This window comes from Diaporthe citri (genome assembly GCF_014595645.1).
Source record: "Diaporthe citri strain NFHF-8-4 chromosome Unknown scaffold_4, whole genome shotgun sequence".
NCBI classification, from domain to species: Eukaryota; Fungi; Ascomycota; class Sordariomycetes; order Diaporthales; family Diaporthaceae; genus Diaporthe; species Diaporthe citri.
In genome coordinates this window covers 2810803-2832120 of record NW_025064849.1, presented here as the reverse complement: position 1 = coordinate 2832120, position 21318 = coordinate 2810803, and the positions used below count along the sequence as shown (strand labels likewise).

The following is a 21318-nucleotide window of genomic DNA, read 5'->3' as shown; positions in this document are numbered from 1 at the left end:
CGACTAAGTCATATCAATCCGATCAGTTTTAAACTTGCGTAACCAGCCCATCGCCCGACAGAGCACGCATGCCCATGCAGCCAGTCGCCCAGGTTTGAACGCCCCTTGCGTACCACCGGCCCGACAGGGTCGACCGGTCGGACAAGCAGTTGGGGATGTTGCGGGCAGCTGAGGCTCCGGGTTGGGCAGGCACGCAGTCTGACGTTCAAAACTCGGAGCCAAACCTAGTAAAGGTAGTCGCACAGACGATGACAAGACAGCTCACCGTCGATCTGCACGGCCTGCTGAGTCTGCAACACTTCTGCCCTACCGCAAGCCACCCCGAGCGCACTACTGCAACCGTCAACGTTTCAGCATCTCAACAAGCGCGAGCAAGCGAGAAATAAGCTGGAGAGGTACGTAGAGACAGACAGACAGGCTTCAGCCAAGACACGGCTTCGGGGACGGGTGCGCTCGCCTCGGGACCGGAGGGGGCTGCGCCGCGCCCGAGATCTTCGGGATGACCACATGCATTGGCGATGACGGGAGCACGGGCTGGCCAAAACGTGGCCCAGCCCGTGCTTGGCGTCGGCGCACGTGCTTGTGCGCTGGCGTTCAGATTGCGTGGCCTGGTGAGACTAGACTATGTGTTGTGGTGGTATAATTGAGTGCCGGTGATAAGCCCTAATGGATTACAATGATGTACTAGTCTTTACCGTCCCGCCTCCTATTGAGTGTTTGCTTAAACCAGCGACTCCTTCCTTCCGGCCCACCGCCTCTTTGTACCTATTGCCTGTGTTCACCCTGATTTGTACAGTACGCCCGAAGCTTAATCCCTTGAAGCTTCCCCGGCATCCCCAGTCGACCGATCATGATACTACACTTTCGTGCAGCCGCAGCAAGCTATAAGCAATGAATATGGTATCTCCGCCAAGGTGTCAGCAAGGCCAGGAAGGCAAAAAGGGGAATTAAAAAAAAAAGCAAATCAAAGTAGCGCATCCAGAATCCGTCCAAGGAGTAGCAGCAGCAGCAGCACTGCCCTCATCCAGTGAAATTGAGCCTCAGCTACTGGCGAACACCACTCAGAAAGGTTGATGGAGCTCAGTCCACGTCGCTGACCTCCTCGTCCACTGGCATTCCCTTCTCGGCCCTCCAGGCAGCCATGTCCGCAACAGGAACACGGCCCCTCAAGAACCTCAGCGTCGCCTCCGTGCCCCTGTCGAGCACATTCCATCTTGGTACCCTGAATCGATTGCCAGTTACTATCAGCTTCTCGAGGCCCCCAGCGCCACCGAGCAGTCCGATCCGCGGGTTCAGGTGTGAGATGTCGTTGTTCGAGGCGTCTACGACCTTGACGCCTCGGATGCTCTCCGGGTCCAGGTCCGCAAGGTGATTGTTCGCGATGAGAAGAACTGCCAGGTTCGGGAAGACATCCCGCAGGAGCTTGCCTCCCTTCTCCCTATCACTGCTGGAAGGTATCGACGCGAGTCGGTTAACGCTGACGTCAAGCTTCTCAAGGCTGGGCGCTTGGAGGCGGTTGACCAGGGGCGCCAGTCCGGTGATGTGGTTTGACGACAGGTTGAGCTCCTTGAGAGAAGGGAGGTCGAGGCCTTCGCCAACGTTGAGGTAGCTTTCACCAACCAGCTGATTGTGAGCCAGCGAAAGTATGGTCAGCGAGTCGACGAAGAAGCTGAGGGACTCTGGCAGCGCAGTGAAAAGATTGTGGTGCAGCTGTACCTCACGGATCACATTGTTCATTGCCACTTTGGAGCAAGCGACAGGATGAAGAGACGACGATTGTGTGTTGGATCTGTCCAGGACGCCCCCAGCCTTCACCGGCCAGACGAGAGCGGAACTCTGCGCGGAACGTGTTCGTATAGGGGAAGTGGGTAAAGACGTCGGCGGTGTCGCAAAATCATCGGTGTCGGTTCTGTTTTCTTCGTCGTGCTCTCCGTGGGTACGGACTGCTTGAGAAGACGACGAATGTGCATCCTCAAACACATTGTCCAAGGGGCTGACTTCGTTGCTGGTCAAAGCCTCCGCAATCGGCCCATTGCCGCCGTCATACTCGTCCGAGTCTGTCGGCGGCGGCGCTATCCGTGCTGAGAGTGCGTCTTTGAGCTCTTCGATGGTGGCCGACACAAACTTCTTGTCTCTGAGGGGGTTCCCGCTCAACCTCAGCAAATTCAAGTTGTCCATATGAGCAATTTCGGCTGGGACAGTTCTGATATCGTTACTCGAGAAGTCGGCACTCCTCAGCTTCTGCAGGCTTGTGAAGCCATCGGGGAACGCTTTGATATTATTCTCATCGGCGGCCAAGTTGATAAGCTCAAACCAGGAGGTGACGTCTGGCAATGCCTGGAGCCGGTTCATCGACACACAAAGCTGGCTCAGTGCCGGCATGGCAAGTACCGTATTCGCCCGAGCAAGACTTGTAAGCTGGTTCGATGAGACATCAAGATTTTGCAAGGCTGGGAGTACCTCCACCCCCTCGTCCAACAGAGTCCCAGTAAGTTTGTTTTTGCGCGCATTCAGCTCCGTCAGGGGCAGTTCCGACAGAATATCGAATGGCAAAGACTCAAAGCTATTTTCGCTGATGTTGAGCACGCGGAGACGGTGCAGCTCAGCAAAACTGGGGGGAAGTGCCTGAAGGCTATTCCCATGCAGGTCGAGGACTTCAAGGTTGATAAGTCGGCCAAAGCATGGTTCGAGAGTGCCCCAGAACAGGTTTCCACCAAGCTTGACATCTCGCAGGGATATGACCTGAGATATGGGCTCAAGGCAATTATTGGCAAGGCGATTGGAGGACTGTTCCACATTAGCAGGATTCCACAGCAAGATGACACGCGATAACATACCAGGTTCAACGACGTCAGCAAGGTAAGGCGTCGCAGCCCAGCAGGCAGTGCGATTAGCACATTCCCATGCAGATCAAGCGTCTCGAGCCCAGCGAAGATGCTGCCTTGAGCATCTTCGTCTTCTGCCAGCTCCTCGGGGTCAATGTCCGGAAACACACTCTCATCTATTATCTCCAGCTCGTTGTCCGCAGCAACGAATCTCGTGAGATCTACGCTCTCTGCCCAACTGCCGTCATACTTGCCAATGGACTCCAAGCTGTACATGTCTAAAACCTCTTTCGGGATCTCTTTCAGGCCCAAGGCCGCAATGTTAAGCCTGCCACTTGACCTGGCAGTTGTGACACGTGACTTGACGATCTTGGAGGTCGAATTGGCATCACGATTGAGATTGAACGGGTCGTCCGACAAGCCAAAGTCGAATGTATCGTCCGTGGGGACCACGGGTGACTCGCCCCAAGCAGCTGCCTGGCCTGGCTCATCTGCTACCGGCGGCTTCTTGGCTGCTACTGAACGCTTAGCCGCTTTGGCCCTGGCAATTTGGTCACGCAGTGCTGCCGACGACTTTTTGAAAGGCGGCGGCGAGTCTCCTCCAACACTTGTTGACTTCGTTGAGGTGGTCGATGCAGCAGACAGGTTCGTGCTTCGATCTGACACGGTTGCTGGAGACTTTAGGGGTGCAGTCTTGGCTTTGCTAGGAACTGAGGATATTGATGCCGGTTTCTTCGCAGCTGGCAGGGCCGGCTTCTTGAAGAGTCCATTCACAGAAGGCCTTTGTTGAATTGTCCGTGTAGACAAAGTTTTGGGCCCATTCAAGGGAGATTCGGGGGCCAGAACTGGCACCTCTGTACTCGGTGTAGTCGAACGAGGCCGTTGTAAGCCTGGTACAGATGCAATCTTTGATCTCGAGCGTTCTCGCAAGCCCGACGTAGAGGGTGTCCGCAAAGTGCCAAGCCCTCGTCCACGCGCCGGCGAACTGTCAAGAGGCGGCACTTGCGGGTTGAAGGGGTTCGACAAGTCTTGAAGAGGGCCAGAACTGGACCCAGGCCTGCTAAGCGAAGGTCGAGGCTTGACCGGGTTTGCGCTGTCGTTTCTGAGGCTCGACCCGGGGCGAGAGTTGCGGCTAGCAGGTCTGGAAGCCGACCTGGACGGTTCCGGCTCGAAGAAGTTCGAATTTGAGGTCCTCCCTCTCAAGGCGGGTGACGAGGGCAACCGTGAGAGAGTCTGTACCGTCCGTTCCGCCAATGACGGCCGTGGTTTCAAGGTCTTGGCCCGTATGGTGTCGTCGCCCGTAATACCGTTATCCTCGTCTATAGGGCTGTTCTGGGAGAATGAGTCACTGGACGCGTAACCATTTGACAAAGTCGAGGTACTAGTGCTCCTTTGCCTGGCCGACGCGGACTGTGACGCAGGGATCCATTGTGCCGACGACTTTCTTCTCAGCCCGGGGCCCGGCAGCTTTGAGGTGTGGGGTTCCCGAGGCGAGTGACCATCCTCAGGCAGCGATGCCATGCGATCTCGAGGTGGAGGGATCCGTGACAGCCCATTGCCATTACCATTTCCATTGCCGGTAGCCTTTGAAGGCTTGGGAAGGGGGCTGAAGGTCGGTAGGCTCGAGGTCGGACGAGGTCTTGGAAGGCCCCGTGAAGAGATTGAGCTCTTGGAGGCTGTGGGCGATGGTTGATTGGTGATATTGCTTATTCCTGAGGCAGAGGCAGGGGGCGCAAGCCGTTCCCTAGAAGCAGCGGGGCGCAAACGGGAGGATACAATCTCGGGTGCGGCAGCCAGGTTGTCTCTTGATTGTGATGGTCGAAGTGCAGTGGGAATGCCCGTGGACCTTGGCATGGGCAGTCGGGAGGTCGGTCGGGGGAGGGCGCTCCTGCCAGCTTGAAGCGTGTTGTCTTCCATAGTCTAGCTAGCACTGCTCAGCCAGTGGGTGGATGCATCACAGGCTTAGCAGGCGGCGAGGGTGGTGGGTGACGGATTCGGGTGGTGAACAACGGGTGAGCAACGGGTGAGCAACGGCGAAGAGTGGCGTTGCGGCGGGAACGGGAGCGGGAGCGGGAGCGCGTCTGCAGGTGTTCGCGGGACAACGTCAGTTCTGAGCTGCTCTGAGCTCTCGGGGTCGTGTAGGTGTTGCTGGCCCGAGTAATGAAAGGAGGACGGTGGTGCAACTTGACTGACCTATCTCATTTCTTTTGATTTGTTTTGCACAGACTGCATCAGAAGAAACACAGCAGAAGCCCAGTAGAAGGCCAGCAGAAGAAAAGAGAGGATCAACTGCAGGTCTGTGAATTAATCTCCGGAGTGCACAGACGATCGGCCGGCTCCTCTTGACCATGCCATCAGCACCAGAGCCAGCACCAGTGCCTACGGCAGCAGGACCCCAGATGCAGCGCCAACGGTTCGGGAGTTACGGGTGAACTCCCAGTAGGCTATCACTTCCATATTGGGGATCAGGCTCAGGCTTGGGCATTCCTTTTATTGCTTCTCATCCTCTTGTACGCCCATCTAAATTCTCGCTCTTCACCCCCAGGCTTGCTTCCACGCGGCTGCTCCAGCCCCCCACGATCCCAGTCAATCAGCCAGTAAAACAAATTAAACTTCGCTGGTGGGGTTGCAGCTGGGTCTGACAAGGGCAATCAGACTGATGAAGGATGGAGCTTCAGACACGTAAATAGGCTACATGCATATGAGGCTCGACGGCATTCGGCAGAGAATAAAATTCTCAGGCCGTGAATAGAGAAGAACTTTAGCCATGCCTTGAACCCAAGTCACCAGAAAAATTGGCCACCAGTCATCACAGTCTAGATGTTACATTGTGCCTGTACAGGAAGACGAATTGGAAAATTGCAGTGCAACCGGCAAGGATGGAGGTTCAACCTGAACACCAGAACAGGAAGGACAGAGCATAGAAGGACCCCCAATTTCGGCAGGCTGTTCCTTGCAGGTGGACGTGCGTCAGGGATTCCCCAACCTGAAAGAGGCAGACCCACGGGCTGTCCCGGCAGCTGTCCCCTGGCCTCTGCCTGGAAAGAACGACTGCAGGGATGTAAGGTGTGAGCAGCCTACTGCAGGTGTGTGTGCCTGCAGTTGCACTTGCGTCTGGCTAATCTATTCTTTACAGTACTCGCCACCTCACTCTACTTCTAGTGCCATTCTGCTCTGCTAGAGCTCAGAAGCCCAGGTGAAGCCCAGGTGAAGCCACTCGCCAGAGAGATAAGACGAACCAGGCAGACTGGACATGGCCTTTGTTTCACCACACCACAACCCACCAACAACGGCACTCACAGGCTCGCCCTAGGCTTAGCCCCACCCACTCTCTCTCATCAACATTCCCAATTGGGATTTCCAGTTCAACGATCTCGCCCTGCCACAATAGGCTCGGACGATCATGGGCATATCTTACACCGAGCTGTCTGCTTGTGAGCCTGTGGCTTCATGAAGCTCTGTGGCTAGTCCTGCCAAGCTCAATGCAAGGCACAATATTCAGCATCGACCTGCCAGGCTAACCAGGAAGATCATCCCATATTCAGGACTCTGACAGCCGATTGCCTTCGAGTGGTGACACACGTTGCATACTTTCTCCTCAAAGTATCATGCCCCATCAGACAAACCTAAAAGCAATAGCGTGCTTCGGCAAAATCTACTCCAACCAATCCGTTTGGAGGAGCGCCCAGCTCTCAAACACCCGGCTCTCTGCGGCGATCACAGCCGAATTCTGCACCAGTGCCCTGACCTATCACAGAATCGTGATGGCCAGCTGAACCTGCTCAAGTGACACAAGATTGCGAGGAAATCGTGTTCAACTAGGAAGTATACATGGTCTTGAGATAGCATATTTGAAGATGTTGAACACCATTTATAGATGAACGAGTCCATATCAGCTATATCAAATTGCATTGATTCCCCGAATATTCTATCAACCATTTCAACAGGAAATACTTGTCAAGAAATCATTTGGTGCAACGTAGTAGTAATAAGAAGGTTTTCAAAGATGCCTTGGAAGCTATGATTATCGTTTTCACTCGCTGATCTGAGTCCGGCCATTTCTCAAGCAAAAGTGCAGAATCTATAAAGTGATACACAATCTCGATGAGACACTGTACAAACAATAATCCCAAGGGCTAAAGCTAACAGACAGATCTTCACTTTCACTCTCGTATTATAAGCTAGTAGGAGTTAGTGCGCTATGTGGTTTGGAAGAGGCAATTGAGGGCTGCATACACATTATCACCAGACAGCCTCTCTTTAAATACTTGTGTACCTGGCAATGAAACCTATTGAGATTGCAATCAAGGACTGGAGTGTCTCTGCAGTATTTTGTTCCGTCAGTATCAGTATTGCCGCTTTATATAAATTTTTATTTGCACTCATGAAACGGATTGGACAAGTTGAAAGTCCACGATATTAGAAAGCTATTCAAAAGCTCTTCGAAATACACAGCATCGGTCGTCTCTCGCAGGATATATTTTCGCTTGTTTGTGTCCTTCCCTTCCAAGCATGAGGTAGAGAGAGACGTTGGGACCACTATAGACGGACCCCTGAGACTTGCGGCAGCACAACGTATTGGAGCATATCATCTGATGAGCAGTACTTTATGTTTGTGAGGCTGGAATAAGAAGTACATTTCCAGGAGCTGAGAGGATTCCAAATGTGGCCCATGTATATCTTTCTTCAGAATTGAGATGAGTGCAGCGACTGTGTTCAAGAGGGCTCATGATATAATATGGGAATGGTTCTGCCGAGGAACACCCAGACGGACTTGGACCGCTCCTCGGGAAATTCCTTGAATGCATGCGGCGGCGAAACTTTCAACCAAGTCTACGATTCAAGCACTTGTTCAACTTTACCATTGCAACCCAACTTGGAGAATGAGAACAGGTTTTTGAGGGACAATTATATAGCCGAACGGAGGCACACGGCGGGGGACTTGCTGTTGATCCACCCAACCTTGGCACTCGTTTGCTCAATGGAGCGTGTGTCTGTTCAAACGATGCCACTGCAGGATCAACTGTTGCACTGCTGGCGCTTGAGCCGGAGATTTGCCTTGTCTTAGTACCTTTGATCATATCTTAGCACAGCTTTTGAAGCCATGAAGACATTGCAGGGTCTTTCTTTACCTAATGGGGCCGCGACTAGTAATGCCGGCAACATCTCATTCGCTCCGTCGTGCCGCATGACCTATCCGCCATCTAGACATGTAAATATTAGCGGACCTGCTGCTTATCTGCCCCGCATCTGTGGCGGCAGGGGTTGATAGCCGGTATAAGTGAGAGGACCAAGAGTATCATGTTGCGCAGAAATACCGACCACTGTCCAAGTCAGTGCCTCGGCAAGAATTTTCCCACATCAAAATCCGTCTAAATCCAAACATCTCGCCTACAGGGACAAGCACCCAGTCGACCATGGCCGACCCAGAAGTCAAGCTTTACAAGCTAGGGGACTTTTCCCTCGCCTCCGGCGTGGTGCTGCCGCAGGCCTTCATCGCCTACAAGACATTCGGGTCCCCCTCCAACCCAGCGATAATATACCCAACATGGTTCTCGGGCCTCATAGCAGATAACGAATGGCTCATCGGCCGTGACAAGGCACTCAACCCGGACAAGTACTTCATCATCATCCCCGCGCTCCTGGGCAACGGCCAGTCGTCCTCCCCGACCAACATGCCGCACCTGCCCCCGGACCTCAGGCCATTCCCGGACGTCACCTTCCGCGACAACGTGACGGCGCAGCACCGGCTGGTGACGGACGGGCTGGGCGTGAGCCACGCCCGCATGGTCCTCGGCTGGAGCATGGGCGCGGGCCAGACGTACCAGTGGCTGACGCAGTTCCCCGGCTTCGTGGACCTGGGCGTCCCCTTCTGCGGCAGCGCCAAGACCAGCCTGCACAACCAGGTGTTCCTCGAGGGCGCCAAGACGGCGCTGCTGGCGGCGAAGGGGGCTGCGTCCGGCGGGATCTGCGCCGGGGAGACGACGGGTGGCGGCGGTGGGTACAGGAACTGGACGGCTGGGGAGCGGGAGACGGGCCTGAAGGCCCTGGGGAGGGTGTATGCTGGCTGGGGGTTCAGCCAGGCGTTTTACCGGGAGAGGGTCTACGAGGAACTTGGGTACAAGGATTTGGAGGACTTCATGGTCAGATTCTGGGAGACATGGGCGTTGTCTAAAGGTGCGTCTTTCCGCGTTCAACACTTGCTGCGCTGGTCAAGTTCCTTACTAACGGCCACTTCCAGATCCGGAGAACTTGCTTGTCATGCTTCACACGTGGCAAGCTGGAGATGCGTCAGCACAAGAACCCTATAACGGCGATTTTGAGCTGGCCATGAAGGGTATCAAGGCAAAGACTCTTGTCCTGCCCGGCAAGACCGACCTGTACTTTCCTCCTGAGGATTCGGAGTATGAAGTACAATGCATGAACGAAGGGGTTGGAAAGCTGATTCCGTTTCCCTCGATATGGGGGCATTGGTGAGAACCTCCTTACCTGTCCTTGCAGCTGACCGATCATAAAGCTTGCTGACATCCATGCAAAGGGCTGGTGGGCCAGGGACGAGCAAGGTAGACTTAGAATGGCTGGACGACAAGCTGAAGACCTTGCTGGCGGACGGGAGTTTCCCGTAGCCGACCAGACAGAGGCAAGGCAGCTGAACCACGGGACCAAGGGTGTTGACATGAAACAAAGTGCATAGCAAGGGGCTGTAGACCAACGGGTGATTTTCAAGTCCTAAAACAACGCCGAGTACGAAGAAAATCGGTACCGAGTGGCCTGCGTTGTGAGCAGTTGGGCGGTGTTGAGAGTCTATAATTCGAAGAGACAGTTGGACACTCCATGACGACACCCTTTGATGCCGAGTTAATTCCAACCGTATCTCCCAAGCACATCGATTACCCCCGAGTCCTCTTGAGCTGGCCTCTCGCGCCTGATCATTCACCATGTTGCGGGGAGAAGGCTGCTGAGGTGGTATCCAATGGAACAACCTCAATTATGCCGCAAAAGGTCAAGCCATAGAATACGAAGGTAGCACTGCATCGTGATTAACCTGTCCCAGTCTGGTAGCGGACGCTCATCACGCCGGCTAATTGAGCGAAGCAACAACCAAAATCGAGCATAACCTATTACAAGTGCACATAGGGATCCCAGTGTTTCATGTTGTTACATGCACTTACCGTGGAATGTAATCGAATGTATCTATCGACTCGGGAACTACGCCTGTTCAAAGTGAGTTGCACTCAATCGGAGCCGCCACTGTCCTCATGGCACTTTGAGTGACCAATCTATCCAAGGCTCGCACTTCTTATTCTGCAGTCTGCGAGGTGATCAATCAATCAGTTGTCAAATTAATCCTGCCCGTTGCTAAGATCCAAGAACTTGGTGCATGTTCATTTCTATGTCCAAACCCTCAGGAGAGGCTGTCACCAGCCACTCTTTTAATAGTTGAAGGCAGTCGCTCGCATTATTGATACGCAGAGACCTGTCACATGCAGAATGCCGGGAGCCTTTCAGGGACGGCGAGAATCGTTTCTCGTCGCCCGGTCAGTATTAAATTACATCATCAACCTCGCCATAGCTCGACAGTGGTGTGGCGGACATCTTGCTCAACAACGATCGAAGCCGAGGTTGCCCGAGATAAATGACACTCCGCCCTGGCTCGGCCCCCTGAACCCGAGTAACCCGAGGGGAATTTGCGGGACAACAGAAATCTTTTAGGCGGGTCGTCTCCTACAGTCGTAGAGAACCCGACGTGGCTCCTTACTTACCTGAAGCCGTGTGCGAAGAATGCGAAGGGACCCCAAACTTCAGAACCAGCTGCCGGGTAAGATTTCTGTCGCCTCACATCATGTCGCAATCCCCCCGGCCAGCAGAAGGAAGCCGGAGAAGGCTACCCAAGTCCAAGACTGGTTGTCGAACCTGTAAGAAGCGAAAGGTCAAAGTGCGGCTTCCTGCCTAAAGCCAAGCGACTGACGGATGAGCTGCTAACGTCGCGCTGGCAGTGCGATGAGGGCCGTCCCGCGTGCCGGAACTGTGTAAAGCATGGCGTTTAGTGTGATTTGATCATTCCGGCACCAAGCAACCCGGGCTTAACAAGTTCTTCAACCCAGATGAGTCTCTGCAACCATGAGTCCTCTGGGGAGTTCACACTCAACGACCTTGAGTTGCTTCATCATTACACAACGTCAGCATGCCTCACCTTTTCCACGGACCCGATGGTTCGCAACTTCTGGCGGGTAAATGTTCCCCAGATAGGATTCACCACGCCGTACGTCCTGAAGGGCTTGCTCTCGCTTTCTGCTCTGCATTTGGCCAAATTCAGGCCGGAACGCAAAGACTTCTACCTTGCCGCGGCTCTCTCTCAGCACAACGCAGCTGTGAGTTTGGTGTCGCGGCTTATCCTGGCAATCACCGCCGAAAATTGCGTGGAGCACTTCTTATTCAGCACCATTACCAACTACTTCGCATTTGGGAAGCCGAGAGAGCCGGATACCTTTCTCCTCACCAGACAGGGCGCGTTGCCCGAATGGTTGACGCTGTTCCGCGGTGTTCGTGCTGTCATGGAGACCGAGATCGATGTCATACGCCGTTCCCCCGTGCGGCTATGTTCGAGACGGGCTTCGCAATGCATGAATACTGGATGTCGCATACATTCGAGAACGAGATTCTGAGAGCGCTCGAGGCGAACATCCGGGATACTTTGAAAGATGAGCCGGAGAAATTGGATGCAATGATGCAAGCAATGGATGATTTGAAGAGGAGCTAAGCAATATTTTATGGAGGTCCCGAATCAAAGCCCCAGACGGACGACGACAAGGTCCGCGGGATCTTTATTTGGCTCTTCAAAATCAGCAACGAGTTTATAGCTCTGGTCGGTGAAGGCCATGGCGAAGCTCTCTGTATCCTTGCATACTTTTGCGTTCTAATGCGACGTCTAGACTTTTTGTGGTGGATGGAAGGTTGGGGCTTACACCTAATCGAGTGCATATACTCTCGGCTCAACGACAGCTACAGGTGTTGGATTAGGTGGCCAATAGAAGAGACAGGCTGGGTTCCAAGTTACAGAAGTACTTGATCCTCTTGAGTCGTGTTGGTTTTATCGCTGACTCCGGTTCCTCCAAGATGAACTGGACAGTCACAGTTTGTTCTCGCCAATGGTCCATTCGGCGGCCCGTCGGAATTGGATGTCCCCGGGCACCTTTGCAAATGCTATAATTGTAAGAGACTACTCATCAGAAATGCGATGGGTCCCAATTTGAAGAAGCCGAAAATAGTTTGAATTCAACGCTACAGCGGACCCGAGTACATGGCACAGAGTAGACGGAAGAAGGTCATTCACCCCGCCGACCTATCAATGCAGGTGCCCTTTCTGTGGCCGGACGTGGTCTGAGACGAACTGCGCACATCATACAAGGGTTTGCCGAGGACGGATAGGTCCAAAGATGGAAGAGTGGATTGATACATAATCAGCCTGCATTTAAATCAGCTCAGTGGTGTTCACGGTTGGGCCACTCAACAAAGTCAGGTTCAGGAACACCGAGACATGGTGATCCAGATACGGGTCGGTACGAGGGTACGACGTAATGTTCGCCATGCCATAGGACGGCATTCAGCCTCTGGGCCCACTTTTATAGTTCTAGTTGGTATCCAACCGAGTCCCGGAGACAATTCGCAATCCTCGCATTCTTCGCATTTTTCGCATTTATTTGTGCGCTGCAGACGATTGGCGGACGTTCATCCCAAATTCTGTCAACTTTGCAGATGGCTAATCTTGTTTACAGCATTCGGAAAAGAAACGACGAACATGTGGCTCGGATTTAGATCGTCCTATATCAGGCCAATCATACGGTCCTTCAGAGGCGCAGATTGCTTGTCAATCCATCTCGAAGTCCGCAGCCATGAATCCATATTTGACCGCGGCACTCTCTTGGGCTCTGTGCGCCTTGCGAGTCTGCGCCACGAATTCTACGTATGCTAATCCGATTCTACCAGGCTTTCACTCGGACCCTAGTTGCATCTTCGTTGAATCCTGGAATCAAACCTTTTTCTGTGCTACGTCTACCTTCCTGGCATTTCCTGGCATACCCATATACGCCAGGCAGGATCTTCAGACATGGACGCTAATAAGCAGTGTGTTCAACCGGCCCTCTCAGCTCCCAGCGCTCGCTACGGAAATCGCACAAACCAGCGGAATATGGGCACCTAATATCCGGTATCGAGGTGACACATTCTACGTGACCACTACGCTTGTCGATGATGCCAAGAACATATCGGATACATCGCGATGGGACAATGTCATATTCACAACTGGCAACCCCTACGACTCCAGTTCATGGTCCGATCCGACTCACTTTAACTTTGATGGCTACGACCCAGGCCTCTTCTGGGACGACAACGGACAAGCCTATGTGGTTGGTTCACACCCTTGGCAGATCCGGCCTGGTATTGACCTGGCACCTTTGAACCTGGAGACTGGTGAGGTCGGCAAGCAAGAAACTGTGTGAAACGGCACAGGTGTTGTTGCCCCCGAAGGACCTCGTGCATTCAAAAAGGATGGGTACTATTACTTGGTGATCGCGGAGGGTGGAACATATTTGGATCACATGGCCACCATTGCTCGGTCCAAGACACTCATGGGTCCCTATGAATCAAACCACGCGAATCCTTTTCTTACCAACGTAAACACAACAGAGTATTTTCAGGCGGTTGGGCATGCAGACTTGTTCCCGGATGCCAATGGTAATTGGTGGGGAGTGGCGTTTGCCATGAGACCTGATTTGGTTAACTTTGCCGTGTCAATGGGTAGGGAGACTGTCCTATACCCCGTCACGTGGACGAGCGAGGGTTGGCCTGTGGCGTCTCAAGTCCGAGGTGTCATGTCTGGATGGTCACTACCAGCGCCGATTGCAAGCCCAATTCCAAACAGTGCACCTGTCTCAGCACCCGATATCGTTGATTTCCCCCCTGGCTCGGCGATCCCAGCGCACTTCATACACCAACGCTTTCCTGACAATGATTCATACGCAGTGTCCCCCAGTGGCCATGAGAATACTCTTCGCCTGATACCGTCCCCCCAAAATCTTACCGGGCAGTCTGGGACTGTACCGCCGAAGGGCCCAATCTTTCTTGCTCGGCGACAAACGGATACGCTGTTTAGCTTCTCAGCAGTTTTTGACTTTCAGCCGAAGGAACTGGGAGAGGAAGCTGGTGTCACATTATATGTTTCTCAAGATGACCACGTCGACCTAGGATTAGGTCCCATATCCAACTCGTCATTGAAGCCATATCTCCGCCTTCACGGTCAGAGCGAGGTCACCAGAATAGGGGAAACCCTCGTTGCTGCCCCCGATGAGTGGAGCCAATAGCCAACACGCATGCAGATCAAGTCAATCAACGGCACTCATTACGCATTTTCAGCTGCTCCCAGCCAGTATCAGTCCCAGGAACAGACCATTGCACACATGTCTGCTGGTTCTTTAAGAACAACGTTCACAGGTGAGGCAAAGACACGGCCTTGTTGAAGTGCCTCGTTACTGACAGAGAGGTAGGTGCACTGGTCGGGGTATATTCTACTGCTAACGGGGGAAATGGAAGCACACCAGTTTACGTGAGTGAATGGACATACTATGGCCAGGGACAATTCCGAAACTAGGTCGTACATATGGTGACTTGGTAATTGTATCGAGTGATTCCAGCTGGTGCGCAACATCCACAGCGTATCGTGCGTTTGTCTTCCTTTAACCCAGCTTGGTCGCCCTACACGCGTCATAAGGCGATCAGAGGGGCGGCAAGTGACTGACCATCTGAAGTCCATGGGGTTTCTGACGCGGCAGATCAATTGTTGGTATGACGATACATTATGTAGGCTGAGATATATCGGAAGAGAAATAGAATTACAAGATCTCCCTCATTCTATCAATTTAACAATTTCTCGAAATGCCCTCTCTGACCTCTCTGTCCAGTCACACTTGACCCAACTTCACTCGACAGCCCTGCTATACTTCGCCCCAATAGACCGCAAGCTTTTCTCTAGATCCTCAGCCGAACCAGTAACATCATAGCCCCAAAGAAAGGGCCTCAAAAAACGATTAATGAAACTATTCATATCAAAATGTTTCATTTGTGTGCCGGAAGAAAAGTTTGTGATGATTTTCAACAGAAACATTGATAACCGTTTTGTATACTCGTCGAGAGAAAGCCTCTCCAACGAGCACTTTCTGAAACCAGCGAAATAAGTGGAGTTCACAAATTCTTTTCTTAGAAAAGCCATCTCGCGGCCATTGGTCAGATCGTGGGTCAGATCGGGTAAAGAGACGAACGCAAGTAGTGCGTCCCGAGGTATAACCTCCCAGCAGACGTATTCGTCGGCGTTCCTAGCCCAGTTCCGGAGTTTCGCTGAAATATTGGCACTTTCACTCAATTTTGAGTTGTCGAGGAATGTGAGCATGTCTTTCACTCGCCAGATATGGACGCCGATGTCTTGGATCACCGAGGTTTCGAACAGAGCCAAGCCAGGGATCTGATCTTCAGGGGCCGTCCTACCGTCCTGACAAATTCTCTGCGCTGTCCAGCGAAAGTTCCACTCAGGGAGACGAACGAAGATAAAAATAAAGCCTCGCCACATTCCTCTCGTTTCAGGTTGATTTGGGTCTTGTTAATGTGATCATTCAGCTCCCCAAAAAGTTCCTTGAGCAAAAGATGCTCGGTTGGACTGCTCATGGGATAGTAAATTTCCGTTTCTGCATCCCATTCTACCCAGCGATGTAGGTCAGACCCAAAGCTATCACAATAGTCGCCTCCATCTATGAATCGGGGGAAGAGTTTTCCATGAACATGAGCTCGGTAAAGGTATCTAGGGTATGGCTGTTTCTTTTCTTTCAAAGTCATGAACTTGAGAACTGGTCACAATCAGTATGGTCCCTTTCAAGAGAACATAAAGCTAAGGAACCTCGTACAATCTTCCCACTTCGCCTTTTTGATGACGGAGCTCAAGCCCTCAATCTCAGCATTAAAGTCGTTGGCCTTTGTAGGACGATCCCTCAGACATGTGAGAAGACCAGTAGGACCAGAAGAAGAGGCTTTAGAAGGAAAATCTTCTGATATTTCCAGCATTGACCGGAGACTGTCGGTAAGGTTCTGTATCTCGGCCCTTGAAACAGGATGGTCGTTGTCGGATGCCCTCGGTGGGACATGGACATGCGCCGTCTGAGGGGTCATCATGGCAAGGTCTCCAAGAGAGGCGACGATTATCTTTGTATGGTAGATGCGACCCAATTGAGGCGTTATGAGACATTCAACGCGAACAAGAAGTGCCACGCAGGAGAGCACGATAAATCTAGGGATAAAATGCAGCGGACGTGGACGCCATTTGAAGAGCGGGGACTTGGCTTGGCGTCCTGTCGCACAGCCAAGGTCTTGCATCACAAGGGCAATTACCAGGAAGGGATCCTTGGCGAAGGGTTACTTAGTTGGAGGCACAGCCTAGCAAGAATGTCTAGATTGCGAAGCTTGCCTGCAGTACACGAGCAGCAGGGGGAAACGCTCAATCACTTGGATTCAGCGTTGTTCAGGGAGTGGTGAGGGCATGCGTGGAACCCTGGATGATGCAGTAGTGCTCTCACTGTATGTCTCAATATAGTCCTGGAGAGGTCATACAATCTGGTGATATATGTCACTCTGCAGCTGTGTATTATAGGATTCATCTTCAATGTAGAGATCAAGGCAATTTCCTATGATTTTAAGGCTGATCTCATCGAAATGAGATTTACAAGCCATCCTCTGCCTACGAAACATTCCTCAAATCGGCCTGGCCGGAAACTGCGTGACATCTAAGTTGACTTCAGGTTTCAAAGGAATACGGCATTGGCAATCCTTTGCTTTGTATGTACATTCTTGTCTTTCAGAGAACAAAGGAAAACAGAATAGTCGAGTTGCCTCTTCAATTTTACTCTGTCCAAGTACGCTCTATTCGCAGCTCTATTAATGATGGTTTCCGCCAAGGACTTCCAGACTCGAACAGAGAGACGCCTATCTTGGGAATCCTTACTGATGACGCGGCCCGGGTGAAAATAATTGTAGGAAAAGGCGACAAGCAGCATCGGAAGAGCGTCCAAACAGTAAAGATAGAACTCCTTGGACATCAACACTCCATCGGAGCCCATTACATACTCTGCCACACGATAGACTGATCGTACCATGATCAAGCCGCTCGAAAGGTACAGGGCATAAATGAGTTGTTGCCAAGGGGAGACAATCATCAAGGCCCCCCTCGTCGGACGGTTCGATATGCGGCGGTGAAAGACCAGGGCGACCATCATGAAAAAGCCAAAGAAGAGGATCTGAATGAAGAGTCCGACGATAATGATGTTTTCTCCAAGCTTGACGTCGTCGGCAGACTTGGCCTGCGTCAACATTCCGCCTCCTGTGTATAAGTACGAATACCCACTCACGCACACACCCCCTCACGCACAACCGTTTCCCACCAAAAAGCCCGATTTCAGGGGGTGCGTATTGGAGATTCGAATACGCCGTTTTGCTTTGTGCATAATACGTTGTCCCCCCCCCCCCCCCACACCCAAAGGGCCTCCTGATTCCCCCACCCAAAGGGCCTCCTGATTCCACCTGCACCTGCACCTGCACCTCAGCCTCAGCCTCAATCTCAACATCAGCCTCAACCTCAGCAGACTCGCCTCGACAGACCAACTCAATATGGACAGAATGAAATAAACGGGTGGACAGTGTCACGAGCTTTCTGACAAGTTCCTACTTCGACGATTACCATATGAAGAGAGTCCATGTTGCCCGGCTTTTGTTGGTCGCGCTCCTGATTATTCTCTCAGGCACGCGCATTGCCATGTGTAGAGTTGAGTGAAGACGATCATCGAAAGTGGTGGTGCAGCTATGCGCTATTTGCTTTGCAGACAAGAGTCTCACGAGATTAAGGCTAGTGGTGTTGTTATATTTATTCTTTTTCAATGTCAGTCTTGTCTATTGTATACCCACAACTCTGCTGCCAGCCTGCCAGCCTTCTCGTCTGAACTAGCCAGCGCCACTGATGCCACTGATCGACCGCGGCGGCGAGATAACGGCTGTTTTGCAGGCAAGCGTCAGGATAGCGCCAGGTCGCGACATGTCCTGTTATTACCCAATGGAGAAGGTCGAAAGGATGAACTCAGGGGCCAGGGCAAGCTTGTCTGAAAAGCACTTCGGAGCAGCTACGCAAGGTGAGAATGGATTGGCGCTTGCTTGCCCAGTGCCGCGCCTCGCCACCACCCGCACCCCCCACAGGGCCAATCGCCCACCCCCGATGCGTTTCCCCGGAAAGCTTGTTCCTGTTTGACACAAATGACCCCGCACCGTGCAACGTCGGTACCTAAGGCGGAAGGAGGACAGTGAAAAGAATCATCAGCTACTGGGGTGACGTCCCCTCTCTCGAAGATCCCTGCCAAGACTGGGAACACAGCTCCAGTGGGCATCTCGCGATCTCCCCGGGCACAAGCGTGCGTGAGGGCGTAAGGTGTGCCTTATTAAAAAGGCGTGTAGGTCTCAGCCGCTGGGGCTCTTTTGTTGCCAAGTCCTTCTTGTCTCCATTCGGCGAACACCAAAAAAAAACAGCGCCAAGAGCTCGCCTAGCTATCGACAATCATATCTCACTACATTGATCAAATACATACAGCCGATTGACTGTCTTGCCAATTACCCCAAAATGAAGCCCCTCAGCTACCTCCTACCCCTCCTCCTCGCCCCGTCAGCCGCCGTCGCAGTCCAGGCAAAAGCCGTCTCGGAGCCACTGACGACCGACTCGCTCTCCCTGACCGTGAGCAACACCAACCCTGGCGGCCCGATCCTGACCTTCACGTCCACCTCCGTCACGGACACCTCCACCGCCACCGAAACCGCGTCGACGACGACAGACAGCAGTCTCAGCTCCGAGTCGACGACCACCTCGGCGCTGCACCCCAGCGAGCCGACGGGCGTCTCGGGCGGCGCTGGCACCGCCACCGGTACCGGCACGGGGGCGTCGGCCTCGGCGACTACGACCGCGTCGGAGGGTGCGGCTTTCGGGGACGGTGGCTCTTCCAGGGTTGCGCTGGTTGTTGCGCTGGGGGCCGGCCTGCTTGGGTGGGTCGCGTTTTGAAAGGGTTGTGGATAGCTGTACGGAGAATACGGAGAATTCAGTTTGCTGCCGGTTGTTTGTCTTTTGCCCCTCGTCATCCAGCTTGCGTCTTCGATAACGATACCCCCGTGCGGGTTGGATCACTAGAGCCTAATGAGGAAGTCGTCATCATTCTTCCCAGTCACTGGACGCGTCAGATTGCCCAGGGCCGGATTGTTGTTCTCATGAAAAATATCAATTTCTCATCAATCAAGCTCAATGAGCCCGTCAGGGCTGCCGTGGGATGTGCAGTCTCCTGCCAAATGTGCCCTAACCTCTAGCCTACTGTCAGACGCAAGTCCATCATGGGAGATATCAAACAAGCAAGCCGCGAACGCCAACCCTGTATGTCCGTATCCTTCTTTTGTGGTGACATGACACACATCCATCCTGCCATCAACCCAAAACGCCGAAAGGCCTTCAATCATTCGTCCATCCCCTGCGCAGAAAGAAAGGCTCACAGAACCCAGTATACTCCCACCTAGAGAGCAAGCACAGCAAGCGCGGCAGCGGCGCCCATAGCTCCCATGTTGGCGAGGGGCGAGTCCGTCCGGGCGGCGGCGTTTCCGCTCGCGCTGGTGGCGGTGCTGCCCGCGGCTGCGGTGCCAGTGCCTGTCGTTCCGGTCGCCAGCGCGGAGTTGATGGCGTTGGACGCGGAGGCGAGCTCGGCCGAGTTGGCGGAGCCGACGTCGCTGCACAGATTGCCTGCGACGGATTGGATTTCTGTAGCAGGGGCGAGGGCCAGGTTAGCTTGGTCCATTACAGCTGTAGGTACAATATGCTGTATGTGATATTATACTCCCGAAACCCTGAAGTGGGAAAGGGGGGTTTTCAGGGGCACACGGGCCGGGGGTAACGAGTGGTTTCGGTGGGGCACTTACGACTCTGCTCCTCTGAGGAGCACTGGCTCTGGAGGAGGATGCAGGGGCCGATTGAGGAGATCAGCTGGTCGGACTTAGAGCACAGGCAGGTGAGGTCGGAGGCGCTGCAGCCGATGCTGGTCGCGGTGGAGTCGAGGCAGGTAAGGGCACACTGGGGCACCTGGCTAACGATGCTATTCAGATCGCCGCCGCTGGAGGTCGAGGTCGGTGCGGAGCCGGTGGTGGTGGCCGACTGGGCGGCAGCCGAGGCGATAGAGATCGCGGCGGTGGTGAAGAAGGTTGTGATCTGCATGTTGGGCGAGTGTGCTGTGGTGTTGATCTTCTAGACGATGGTACTGCAATGTGCACAGTGAGGACTGGAAGGCTGTCTGGTGGAGCTGGTTTGGTCGCTGTGGCGTCGCAAGATTGGTCAGGGGCGAGGGTCCAGAGGCGATGTCGAGTGATTCACTGTAGACTGGACCGAGGATGGCACGAAGTTGATGAATGTACGACAGACGGTGACACGAGATAGAGAGAGAAAGGGACTGGAAAAAGGGCAACGCAGATGGGGGGACCAATTGATTGTATTGACTGGATACGCAAGTTGCTGGTTGATTGCTGCTGCTGAGCTCGAGGTGTCTGGCCCCTGCAGTCTAGTCAGCGTGGGATTTGCAAGACCCACATATATGAGATGAAAATGGTGGCGGAGGTCTTTTTGGGAGGGAAGGAGCACACCAGCAAGTGCCTAGAACGTGTCTGCCTTGTCTCGTAAACAGCAAAGAGTCTGGTCCGCTCTGGTCGAGACTGATGATTGCGCATCTGAAATCCAATCTGTGACCTCGGATGCATTGGACTTGGCCCTGGGGGGTTTGGCAGTGCACAGCTCCACCTTCCAAGATTGACCACACGGCAGCGTGCCAGCGCATCAGGAACTGAATACGAACGGATGGATGGATGCATGTGCTACTCGCTGCTCTTTGTGTGGTGTCGCTGAAACTCCCCCGTCATCCAAAGGAGGCCGACTCATTCAGACCTCTTCTCGGCCTCGATCATCCCGTCTCCAGCATCCCGGCTGCAACACCGCCCAGGGAAGCCCCCAAGCCGCCCAGGTGCACAGCCCAGCCAGCCCAGCTGCGGCTGCGCATCATTAGCTGGCAGCTGTTCGTCCTTTGTATGAGACTGTCTTGCCGTACTACCACCATGTTTCGACGGCGGCCCTGGGCGCTGACCCACCCGATCAAGCCGTCCAGATCCAGTCCATCACGGCCCAGCAAAGAGACGACATGGCCGAGTGCCCAGTCTCTTGGACTGGACCGAGACGCGTGTCACACCCTGTGCCTGTCCAATCCTGCGTTGTACAGTCGGACTGCAGTTGTGCACGATCTGCATCTGCACAGATGCAGGACGCATACGACGACAAGACTGGCAGATTGGGAGACTGGGAGAGGTGTGTGACGTCAGCGTCGCGCACACATGTAAAGTA

The 21318-nt window shown here is 53.4% G+C and overlaps 5 protein-coding genes across 5 annotated transcripts; 3 read left to right on the top strand and 2 right to left on the bottom strand.

Moving 5' to 3' along the window:
• Positions 1-1080: 1080 nt before the first annotated feature.
• Positions 1081-4742, bottom strand: INS49_009936 (uncharacterized protein; the record flags this gene model as incomplete). The annotated part of the gene is made up of 2 exons (XM_043170663.1): positions 1081-2787; positions 2838-4742. The coding sequence occupies 2 exons, from the start codon at positions 4740-4742 to the stop codon at positions 1081-1083; spliced, it is 3612 nt and encodes a 1203-aa protein (XP_043025228.1).
• A 3500-nt stretch (positions 4743-8242) lies between these two features.
• INS49_009935 (uncharacterized protein) lies at positions 8243-9519 on the top strand (the record flags this gene model as incomplete). Its single annotated transcript, XM_043170662.1, has 4 exons — positions 8243-9002; positions 9067-9298; positions 9364-9447; positions 9513-9519. The coding sequence occupies 4 exons, from the start codon at positions 8243-8245 to the stop codon at positions 9517-9519; spliced, it is 1083 nt and encodes a 360-aa protein (XP_043025227.1).
• A 1411-nt stretch (positions 9520-10930) lies between these two features.
• On the top strand, positions 10931-13324 carry INS49_009934 (uncharacterized protein; the record flags this gene model as incomplete). Its single annotated transcript, XM_043170661.1, has 2 exons — positions 10931-11426; positions 12813-13324. The coding sequence occupies 2 exons, from the start codon at positions 10931-10933 to the stop codon at positions 13322-13324; spliced, it is 1008 nt and encodes a 335-aa protein (XP_043025226.1).
• A 5201-nt stretch (positions 13325-18525) lies between these two features.
• Positions 18526-18957, top strand: INS49_009933 (uncharacterized protein; the record flags this gene model as incomplete). The annotated part of the gene is made up of 1 exon (XM_043170660.1): positions 18526-18957. The coding sequence occupies one exon, from the start codon at positions 18526-18528 to the stop codon at positions 18955-18957; it is 432 nt and encodes a 143-aa protein (XP_043025225.1).
• Positions 18958-19456: 499 nt separating this feature from the next.
• On the bottom strand, positions 19457-20148 carry INS49_009932 (uncharacterized protein; the record flags this gene model as incomplete). The annotated part of the gene is made up of 2 exons (XM_043170659.1): positions 19457-19698; positions 19857-20148. 2 exons carry the CDS (start codon positions 20146-20148, stop codon positions 19457-19459), a joined length of 534 nt encoding a protein of 177 aa, XP_043025224.1.
• Between the last annotated feature and the right edge of the window lie 1170 nt (positions 20149-21318).